General features: G+C 40.0%; 1 protein-coding gene across 1 annotated transcript in view; it reads right to left on the minus strand.

Annotated features, from left to right (window-relative positions):
• Dlg2 (discs large MAGUK scaffold protein 2) overlaps nucleotides 1-12,347 on the minus strand; it is a 1,821,467-nt gene that overhangs the window by 981,342 nt on the left and 827,778 nt on the right. Inside the window, 1 exon segment of the mRNA XM_032895287.1 lies at nucleotides 4,908-5,069. Coding sequence (XP_032751178.1) covers nucleotides 4,908-5,069 — 162 coding nt within the window.

Below are 12,347 nucleotides of genomic sequence, written 5' to 3' on the forward strand. Positions count from 1 at the left end.
CAACCAAAGAAGCAAAGACGCTCTGGGAGATTTTATGCCAAATTAACACATTTCACCCTCCAGATGTGTTGAAGCATGCATGCATATCTTTATTTCCCACACACCACGGCTGAGATCCCAGCAAGCGGACCTGTGAAGATGCTAGTCTAGTTTTACCGCAGATGCTGGAGGTGAGACAGAGGGAAGTAAAACAACCATGCAAACAACAACCAACAAAATCCAGAAAACAAAACTGTAGGACAGTACAAAGCGGGTCACATGCTTACTGAAGATGACTTCTACATAGGATGAAATTTTACATTAGCCAGCAAAACATGCTTAGAATAACGAAATGAAGACCATTTCCAAATGACAACTGTGCTAGAGACATGGACTCTGTGATAGGCTGTGATGCACAATGGTCAGAGTCACAACTGAGAGGGAGGCTTTGCAGAGAGAAGGTCTCACAGTACCCTCACCTTCTGGATCTCCAAGAGCAAGCCCCAGCCACTTTAGAAAAAAATAAAAAAGGAAGAAGGATGTGGAGGTTAATCTGCCTCTACTTATTTATGTCACCTTCCTTCAGATTGAGATTGTCCTCTAAAATGCCCCGTCTCCACTGTCCACAAGTTTTCCAGTGTTTTCCCATGTGTTCAACCAGTGTCTTGTTATCCAAGGGATTAGCTCTCTCTCCAAACTCACTAACCCCACATTCTATTAAAGTTTCTCTTCATTCCGGTCTCAATACAAACTAGAAGGACTATATTGGTTGTCTAACTAAGACATTTTCCATCCAATTTGTAAAAGATAGCTTTAATTTTCATAGTCAATGACTGCTGATTCCCAGATGACTATTAGAAATTTTAATGTACCCTAGAAAATGCCATCAGATTTTAATTACAAGACACCACAGACATTAGGACAAGGCCAGACTTCAGAAATGTTGACACATTAGATTTCAGATACATCGATACAGGAGAAATCATGAGATTAGAGCAATGAAATTCTCTATCAGTGAACATTGGGCAATGGAGAACGGAACAGAAATTAATCCTTGCTTAATTAATTAGAATCCTGGCGCCTGAGGTGAGACTGTATTTAAGATAGAAGGATCTGAGTTTTGCAGATTAAGACTAACGACAAGTAACTATAATTCAACTTCCCAAGAAAGTGCTCACGCACATTTAAATCCATATTCTTTGCCTCGCCATAACTAATTCATACAACTGACCCTAGGTTATACTTAACGAACAGATAGAAGCTAAAAAGAAAACTCATGATTTGTTATAGACCATTAAAAATAAACCCACATTTTTTTATTGTGGCTATCAGCTGGTTTCTTTCATGGAGCATTCTCGGTCCTAACTGAAGAGAAAGTGTCCCCATCTTGTGGCAAGGAAAACAAATCTCCTTAAATTCCCTGCTAAATTGCACATCTCTCCCCAACCTCATGCTTCACACAGGCCGATGCCCTTTAATGAAAACGAGCAAAGAGAGCTCGTGTATCACCCAGGCAGCCGGTGCGCTCCAAAGACAAGAATCTTAAGACTAAAGCATGAGGTGATAGGAGAAGGGGAGAGATGATATCAAACCCGAAATACTGAGATTAATCAGCTGCGTCAGAGCCTGCTCAGTGTGGCATTGAAACTGTTCTCTGGCCATCTCGGACTCTGTTTTTGACATGCTGTATGTATGCAAGTTCCTGACTAATACTAGAGATCTGCCTGGCTTTCTCAGGAGGTTTCTGGGGTCATTCTCTGATTGAGGCCTCCTTTATCGGCCTCTTTATAGTGTTTTATCCAAGAACACTAGACAGATCAAGGGAGGCGACAAGGTTGAAAACATGTCGGTTCTAATTGAGAATCTGTACCTGCTTAGCATTTTCCCAGTTTTAGGTTTCCTTTGTGTGAAAACAACACTAGGTGTTTAATCGTGGCAGATTTTCCAAACACTACCCCTGTGATAACACAGCTCACCACCTTGATGAGGAAACCATGCCCTACACCGTTGGAGATGTGTGGGCTAAGACCTGATGTGCCTGGCTATACTGGGCCTACTCATACTAATAGGTACTAATAGGTGAGCCCTTCATGACTTACTCGCAACTATCTTCATTAGCTTACGTCAGTGGTCAGAATCAAGCATGGCACCCATACTATGACAATGGTGGACCCCATACACAGGGCTGTCTGTCTTTAAAGGTGTGCATATGCACTGTCACTGCTGCCAGAGGAAACAGTCACATTCTTGTCTTCCCAAGTCTTCTGAAAGCATGTCCTGTTTAGTAAATTTGTAAGATGCTCAAGGAAACCAGTCCTCATTCACAGGAGCTACTTCACGGTCTCAGAATGGGTCCTGGGTGAACTGATTTGTCCTTTTCAAAATATCTTGGAGAATCTCATCCTGAACCCACAGTGCCAAGAGGGAAAAAATATTTCTATCCTTAGCATTTCCTATGGGAAGTTTACTATTCTTACAGAGAGTCTTTAAAATCTGCCATGTGGTAACTTCAGTAGAAAGCATCACTATGGGACAATCATAAATTAATAAAAGTACAACCGAATACTTAATAAGTTATAAGGTAAACGAATCAAATAGGAAACCTAAAATTAACCTATTGTACTTGGGCTGGTAACACAGCTCAGTGTTAAAAGTGCTGGCTATGCAAGCCTGGTGACCTGAGTTTGATCCTTAGAGTCCAGTTAATGTTGAAAGGAAAGAACTGACTCTGACCTACACACACACACACACACACACACACACACACACACACACACACACACACATCCTACACACTATACCTATTACAATAGAGCAATAACAACTAAAATTTAGAAATAAATAACTGAAAATAAGGATAGTTATTCTGAAAGGAATTTGTAAGGAAAATAACAAAAGATCAATAGAAAAATAGCTATAGATCAAACAACACACATGCACGCACACACACACAGGATTAACTTTTAGAAAAAGCAATCTTTTAAGTTTTTTTTCAAACTCTAATAGAGATTTTTCAATTGAAGGGTTGAGTGGTGTAAGAGAAGAAGATGAAAATCACCCAAACAGCATAAATGAATTGCGTCTTTTCCTTATCCATAATGTACGTGCTGAAGACAACGACACAATTTAAGGATCCGCAGATATTATTACTGTGTTCACTCTTTTCTACAGTAACCGGCATAGCTTTCATTTCACTACTGTACAGTCACAACTGTTTTGAAACTATGCTCTAGAGCTCGGAACTCTGTCAAACATAGTTTAGTTGTTCTTTCATATTTTCTGAAATTGCATACATAAAAAAGATAGTATATAAAGTAAGCACAAGAAGATGCATGAATGGAGACCAATGGGCATATGGGAGAGGGTTGAGGAAGGAAAAGGAAGAGGAAAAGTTCTGTAGTTATATACTTCCAAAAATAGTTAGAAAATAAAGTATTTGCTGTGCTCGTATATGCATGCATGTGTATGTGTGCCTGTGTGCGTGCCTGTGTGCATGTGTGCATGTGTGCATGCATGCCTGCATGCATGTGTGTGTGTGTGTGTGTGTGTGTGTGTGTGTTAGTGTGTGTAAACATGAGTGCGTGTAGTCAATAATATATTTGGGACAACCTGGAGATGTCAATCCTTTCCTTCTACTCAACTCATTGGACCCCAGGCTTCTAGGGATTCTCTGGTCTCTGCCTCTCATTTCCCAATAAGGGAACCATAATTACCGTGTGCTGTGTGTTTACCTTTTATCTTGGTTCTGGAGGTTTGAATCTAGGTTCTCATGCTTGCAATCAAGAACTTTTTCTCACTCAGAAATCTGCACATCCACTGAAACAGTAGTTCTCAACCTTTAAGGCTAGCACACTTTAAGACAGTCCCTCATATTGTGTTAACTCCCAACCATAAAATTTATTTTTATTGCTAATTTACAAAGGTGCTTTTGCTACTGCTAGAGTCATAATGTAAAAACCCGTGTTTTCTGGTGGTCTTAGGCAAACCCTGTAAAAGGATTGCTTGATCTTCCATGGGAAAAGGTGGGGGTCATGACTCACAGATTGAGAACCACTGGTCTAGTGCACCATAGTCCATCTAGTGTGCATATATATATATATATATATATATATATATATATATATATATAATTTTGGTAAGGACACATGAAAATGCTAAGGAAGGTAGTGATCTGGATAATAAAACAAACCTTGGTAGTAACCGAAGTTTTAATCAGCATGACTTCTTTTAAAAATTAATGAGTGCTTAAAAGCCTTTTATCAAAAAGCACAACATTGAGTAGCATTAGGTCAGTAGATTAGGTCAGTAGCAAACAAAGAGTACATAAAAGTCTCATTCTTATTGAATTGTCCCTTATCAAAACACCAGTGATCACAAATTGCATATAATTAAATTTTAAAAGGCAGAAGAAAGTGTTGGTGAAAGCGAGATACCAAACAGAAAGACTCCCATGGAAACATGTCCCCTAGAATTAAACCAAGGTATCAAGGCGCCAGCTCACACATTTTCCATTGTAGTTTAGACAGCAGGACAATCATTAGGTGTGGTTAGGATAGCTTTACTTTCTTTGTCTCATCTGAGACCAGGCACGCTGATAGAAGGAGAGCATTTGAGCAAGCCATGGTTTGCCACTGCGGGTTTATTCTTCCCTTAATAAAGTTTGATTTTCCTGTCAAGTTTTCACTCTCAAATTGTTGATCTGCCCTTTTTCAACAACTAAAAGAATTTTCCAGACATTCAAACAATGGTAATAAAAATATTTCCCAGAAATACCAGGTTGGCCTCCAAACCACAGACATCATCTTTACAGCCAGTGGCTACAATTGCGATTTTCAAAGCCTCATTTAATCAGGCCCACACGAATGCCTTTAGCAATCAAGACCAACAACAGTTAGTAGTTATAAAGTGTAAAACTTAATCCAACCGACCTTCAGAGGAGAAATGTGAGACTGTAAGACATATCCGTGGACATTTTCTATTTGAGAGAGGTTCTTTTCCGACACATGCACCAGTTCTGGACCTCTTACTTCATGAGTTAGCCGAGGTAAGGAATGATCATGTGGACCGTCCTCATCTTGGTATCGATACTTCTGGCAGAAAAGAAAAGAGGGAAAGGATGTATCAGTGTTAGGAAAGGGTTCCAATAGTTTGAACTTCGCAGGACATACTGTATGACTATTGTTGGCATTGCCACCTATTTGGCTGAAAACTCTTTCAGTGGTCACTACAAACAAGGTCAAGTACAAGTAAAACTTTATCAATATTGGCCAATGCTGAACAGGTTTTTTCTTTTTTTTTTTGTCATGACAATATTCTGTTCTTCTGAGACAAAGAAAAACTGGTAACACATTATGCGTACACATGCACGCGCGTGCACACACACACACACACACACACACACACACACACACGGAGGATCTTGTTTTATAATGCAAATAACCAGAGTAGTTTCATAGGTGCTAATACACTTCAGTCATGGTGGAGAAAAAAAGTATCGAGCAATATGTTAGAACTCTGACATATCTGATTTATACACTTAATTTTCCTTGCAGGATCCGTCAAAAGTTTAAATTTCCCCTGATAATGAAGAAAAATTCCCACCCACGATATTTTTATAAGCTTGAAAGGGAAGATAATTGTTCTGACTTTAGTTCAACCCCAGCAAAGAACACTGATTTGGGTTTGTTGCATTCTAGGACAAAATATTGTAATTTCTAGGAATGAAAATAATTCTAAAAGAACTTCAAAGATGAAGGCAGAGTCTGCTTTGGTGGATCTAGAGGGTAAGAGGTCCCGCTTCCTTCTCTCTGGTTTCCTCTCCCTTCTGATGAACCAGTTCTCTGTATTCACATAACAGGGAGAGAACACACTGATGAAGGCCATTGTTAAAGATTTCCATGCAAATCCCAGGATGCTGACAGGGAGAGAAAATCTCAGGAAACGATTGAGGAAACCCACTCCTTCATGGGAGTTTTCCATCTTCAGCCATGGTCTGTGCCCCCAAGGCTTAACACCCTATCCCTTGATCTTCCTGGTCTTTTCCTTCCAGGGCTATCTTTCTGGGGAAGCAAGCACCTTTTTTCAAAGTGGTTGGCCATGTAGGGAAAGAGAAGGAGACCATTCTGCCTCCCAGCTAATCCCCTGTTCTGAGGGTCTTGCTTGGTCTCTGCGTTCTATGTATTACACAAGGGCATTGGGATCAGGATCCAATACTGTCAGAAGTGCATTCCCACATTTTACTCTACATCAAATCTGTTCCCAGTGCCTCTCTTCTGCCAGCACACCTGGTCAATAAAACTGTCTTCTTCTGAAGATACTTTCACCTATTTTTGAGATGAAAAATACGTTGTCTTGGATATCAGTTTTCAGTGAGACTCATAATTTGACAACAACTAAAAGTACCCCAAGATTAGTAATTCACTTAGTCATCCATTCTTAGAAGCTGATTATCAACACATGCATTTCTAGGGAGACTATGCAATGGACAATGCAGTATCAATCTCAAAGTCAAAAAAATTCTATAATGCCACAGAAGCACTTGATAAAGGACTTCCGCATCCTGTTCCCACTACAGTCACTCCGCTGTGATATTACATTTTCCTGTGACAAAACTAAGGTTTGTGGAGGGTAAGATAACTTTTCAAAGTCACCAACTATAAGGGGATTAAATATGGGACCCAGTCCAGATAATAATTCCAACATGATCATATTTCTACTACCTATAGTCCATTGCTTAACCCCATAAGGAGATGAAGTCAACTCTAGTCATTCAGTTGGGAGCCTGATAGAAAAATATCGCTGAGAATACACGATGGGATGAGGTTTGAACATTTCTGCAAAATGGCAAATATCATGATTCTATTTTTTTAATGCTGTGAATAACATAAGAAGGCAGTCTCCCACAGAAGTATAGGTTAACATTTCAGATTTATCTTAATCAGTTAGGTTTTCACCAGGAGAAGACAAATGTCATATTTCCCTTTGCCTACAGAGTTCAAGTTTCTTTCTGCCATGAGCTGCTATCAGCACCACTGCGTGAGCCAAACCTCAGGCACTTCTGAATTTTCTTTCTCCACTCTCACTGAAGTGATTATGAACTACAGCAATGACATAAATAGACTTAAAGATTCTTTTAGCTTTAGCAATCTATATAAAATATAACATATTCACATATTCATATAAATATAAACATAAATATAAATATGTGTTTTATTTTCTTGACCATTTTAAAGAGTATGTAGTATATCCAGAAATGGTGAGGGCATACCTCGAATGACAGGACTGGGGAGGTTGAAACAAGAGAATTGTAGGTTTGACGCAAGCCCAGACTCTTGGTGAGAGGGCTATATAGCATAGTAAGACCCTGTCACAAAGCCCCATGCTGTACTGTAGAGGACTGTCTCACATGGTCTTAGAGTTGCCTGATTATGTAATAGTTGTATATAACTTTTTTTTCTTAAAATTGTTTTCAGAGCTTGCAAAGTTAACAGTTATGGCATAATGTATGTTTCCAATTTTTCTACCAATCTGTGTTAATATCTCAAGCTCCTTAGACAAGTACCTATCACGTATGTTGAACAAGTGTTTACTGCATGGAGTTGTACATTTCTTTTGAAGAAATGGAGGGAATTGGTAGGTTGTAGCTTGTTGAGCTACAGAAATACCTGCTAGATGTAATTTCTTCCGTTATAAAGCGTTATAAAACCAGGTTTAAGGACAATCACTGTTTGCTCAGCACAGTTTTACAGTCAAGAATGATATAAGACTATAACACAGACAGTTAACCACTACACACAGTGATGATGGCCACATATAGAATCAAATTCTATGGAAGCAAAGTGGAACAGGATCACCTTTGCCTGAAGCTTCCCAGCTTAAAATGGGATCTCAAAGGATATACAAGTAGAATGAATACTCTGTCTAAAGCACAAAGGCATTCAAAAGTACAAATGCAAGGTCAGTCTGAATTGTACAGTGACCTGGACATGAGGGAGAAAAGGAAACACACGTGTAGCAGAAATTCATTACAAGAAAGGAAAGGAACCATGTTTTCTTGGTGACTTATAAAATATGACCCTGTCCCCCTCCCCACACCATAGATATATCTTTTCAAAGTTCATGCCTGTTCACATCTTTGTAAGATATACCTTGGCTGATGAGAAGCTCCTCTCCCTTATGTACCTAGAAGTTATCTGAAAAACTAACTCTGATATGAAGAAACTGATGTGGAAAACATCTTCGCAAAGTGGTCACCTAGCAAGGGAGATTGGGCAATTCTGTTGGGGTCACAGCTTTATAGGATATTCGGAGTCATTTTAGTCATCATCTTTGATTCTGCACATGCTTGGCTAGTTGCTAATGCCACTGTGGGCTCCTTTGAGGGGTTTGTGGTGCTGGTGGCAAAGAAGAGAGGCTATTGGAAATGGGCTCTGATTTGAAATCTGTGCCTTACTCCTCTTAGCTCCTTGCTTCAGGGTGACCTCTTAGAGAACAATCTGCTTGAAAACAAATCAACAAAACAAGCAATAACCCTTACCCTTTGTCACCAAACATTCCTTCCTTTATCTTTAATGAGAATAGAGGCAGGAACAGTGTTCCTATCCGGAAGTTCTATGGCACACTCTCTTCTGCCATCTTCTTCAATGTTTTTAAAGATTTATTTATTTATTTTTACCTATGAGTACACCGTTGCTGTCTTCAGACACATCAGGAGAGAGCATTGGATCCTATTAAGATGGTTGTGGTTGGGGATTTAGCTCAGTGGTAGAACGTTTGCCTAGGAAGCGCAAGGCCCTGGGTTCGATCCCCAGCTCCGAAAAAAAGAACAAAAAAAAAAAAAAAGATGGTTGTGAACCACCATGTGGTTACTGGGAATTGAACTCAGAACCTCTGGAAGAACAGTCAGTGCTCTTAACCTCTGAGCCATCTCTCCAGCCCCATCTTCTTCAATTTTATTTGGAGCATTTTGTCTTTGTCTTCAGGACTCCTCCCTGTTTTTAAGCTTAAAACTTTCTTCAACACTGGATTCCAACAAATAAGCTTTTTATACGTACCTCCTTGGAAGCATTTCTGTGACTATTAGAAATTTCAAGGTATCTTCCTTGTATCTTCTTGTACGTCCCATAACATTCTGCACTGACTCTAACCAATGAACAACAGTTATACTATAATTGCTTTCCCATGTATTAACAGTTCATGATGGTCTGGAAATCTGAGGGAAACACATTTATGTGTTGGACATATCAGTGCCTACATAACACAAAGTGAGAGACCCATATCTGTGAGTTTAATAGAAATGATTTTAAATTGTTGGATCAATGTTCCAGTCTATCTAATCAAAAAACCCATGAAACAGAACACACATGCAAATATCTTTATCTTTTTTTTAAGCTACTACTGCCTCTCATGTGAAAGGATTAAAATTTATCTTACTAGGGTCTGCATAGAACATTAGACCTTACTGTGTGAGTCAGAAAATTATGGAAGTGCCCAGAATTCAGAGGAGCATAAACAGGCTTGGCCCAGCACAGGAAGTTCTCTGGCAGTTCAAAAGGTGGCGCTGTGCTGTGCTGGCAGAGCAGATCACAGTTGATCCAGAATTTGGAAATCTGCCAAGCTCTCATAAATAAAAATCTGCTTATCTTTTGTTGAACAAAAAGTACTCTACTCCCTTTCCCGCTTGCAGCAGGGGTTGGCACAAGACAGAGAGAAAGAGAGAAAAAAGAGGAATATGGAGATAGAAGTAGAGGGAGATGGGGAGGAAGATAAAAGGGGCAGATGATATAAATCAAAGGCTAAGGAAAACCAGAAGATGTGTGTGTGCTTCTAAGTTCTTGGTGCTACCACAATACCTTACATCTAGAAGATGCAACCAGAAAATGCATTGCAAAGAATAGGAAAGAGGTTTGCTATTTAAGCCTTAAAGCTATGCTGTGACACAGGTTTAAGATTAAGAATAATGCTGTTTACACCATCCTGATATGTAGGAATTGCTCAAGTTGCTTCTGTTAATTGTATGGAAAACCAGTATTCTCTGTGTTAAATTTCATTTCCTTCTGTCACTTAAGCCCTGCAAAGGGCTGAAAAGCAAATTTTTACTTTTATCTCCCATAATGTTTACCCACTACACTACGTAGTCAGTTGACTGAAGGACTTTGCCGAGAGAAAACTTCTTTGAATAAGAAGTTATTTCGCAAGCAGGAAAAACCTATTTCAGGAGAAGTGTAGAGTCAGTGAGAATATGAAATAAATAACAAATCTGCAAAGGAAGTGATGATTCCTAGGAAATATATGAATTCAACTCAGAACACAGAAAATAGCCGAGTGGAAGAAGGAAGCAGGCTTAAGAAATGAGCTAAGGAAAAGGATGGGCTTTCATTTCCTCTCCAAGCAGGTCTGCCAGAATTCCGCAACTCCCCTGTTAAGTTAACACTGTAGCCATTTTACTTATTTGAGGTCCGTGAGTGTAGAGCTGGCACTTTTCCAGCTCCTTCCTATTTTCCTCAGTTGACTTGTGACCTGTGACCCATGTCCATCCATGCCCTGCATCTGCTGCATTTCAGGAACAAACAAGTGGGTAAGGCAAAGGGGTGGAGGTGGGGGTGGGGTGGGCGTAGAAGATAGAGGCAGACAACAAGAAACAAAAGAAAGAGAAGATGAAGACTTCTCCGAGGAGTGAACAGCGCAGCTGAACGATTCCTGTTTGTATGTTCACTTCATTAATTTAAAATAAATTCTTAAATGGTAGTTTGACTTGACCAGGGTTCTCTCTCTTTCTTCTCAGATGTGATGAGATAGAAGGAATATGGGAAGAGACAGGGTGAGACAGATATTGCATAATTTTTACTGTTTCTACCCTGAGTATAAATCCCCCACTGTACTTGCCTCCTACATTTCTGGGATTATTTTCTTGATGTTTGCTTGCCCATGGACTGACACTTCTGCAGGAACAAGGCCCCTAATTGTTTTGTTCAACTCTGACTGGGGTGCCTGATACGAAGTGGGTCCTCACTAAATGGTGAATGAGTTGTCTGGCCCAGTCTGTCCTCATATCTATTATTCAAAGACCTAAAAAAAAGTAAGTAGGTTAAAGCTGCTGATCTCTCTCTCTCTCTCTCTCTCTCTCTCTCTCTCTCTCTCTCTCTCTCTCTCTCTCTCCTTTGCAAAGTGATAACACCTTTTAGGAAAATAACCCACAGACAGCCATGCAGCTAGCTCAGTGAACACTTGAAAGAAGAATTTTTATCAGATTTGGAACCGGATATAAGCAAGAGCACTGGTGTGAGAGATGAACCACTCTTCCAGGCACTTCGTTTGAATTTTTTTCAGACAAACTCACGTCTAAAAGGAAATACTTGCCTGCTTTTTGCCACAGAGAACAGTACAAGCCAGGATGTTAATTAAATTACAAATCAGCTGTCTGCTTGCAGCTGACAGAGCTTTGTGTGCTTCCAAGCAGAGTCAGATATTTTAAACCCTCTGTAATTACCTACAATGGAGAAGCTGCCAGGAAGGATGCCTTCATGAATATTTAATGGCTCTCGAGATTCTTTTTAAAGCACTGATGATTTGAATAATCAAGAGAGACCCCACTGTTACTTTGATCTGCCCTCCCTCTGTCCAGAGAAGATTCTAGAAGCCCAGTCAGGAGTACAGTCTTTTCCTGAGCTGGGCCCACACCTGAGTGAAGCCAGATTCATCCAGGGAGTCACACAAGAGTTAAACAGACCTGGGTTCTTTGAATGTGTTGTGGTGGTTTGAATATGCTTGGTCCAAGGAGTGGCACTATTAGGAGGTGTGGCTTTTTTGGAGTAGACGTGGCCATGTTGGAGAAAGTGTGTCACTGTAGGGGTGGGCAATGAGACCCTCCTAACCATGTGGGAGCCAGCCTGCTCCTGGCTTCCTTTGGATAAAACTGTAGAGCTCTCAGCTAGCTCCTTCTCCAGCTTCATGCTGCCTAGACTCTGCTTTCCTGGTATGATGATAATGGACTGAGCCTCTGGACCTATAAGCTATACCCAATTAAATGTCAACCCTTGTAAGAGTCCTCTTGGCCATGTGTCTTTTCACAACAATGGAAAACCTAACTTGTCAAAATGGCACCCCAGATGTGGAAAAGTTACGGGTGTGGGATTGTGAATTGAATTTACATAATGCGGCACACAGTCAGGTTTTTTGTTCTTGTTTGTTCGTTTTAGATTAAAATGGGATTTTTAAAGTCTTTTCTCAGTTAGTTCTCAGAACTGGACAAAAAAGATGTTGTCACTCTAATTTCCAAGTGTGAAAGTAAGAGGCTTTATAGGACCTTCAAAATGTTAAGTACACTGTGAAGACGCGTTTCAAGATAGCTGTCACATGACTGCAAGCTG

The sequence above is a fragment of the Rattus rattus genome, chromosome 2 (genome assembly GCF_011064425.1).
Source record: "Rattus rattus isolate New Zealand chromosome 2, Rrattus_CSIRO_v1, whole genome shotgun sequence".
Classification (NCBI taxonomy): domain Eukaryota; kingdom Metazoa; phylum Chordata; class Mammalia; order Rodentia; family Muridae; genus Rattus; species Rattus rattus.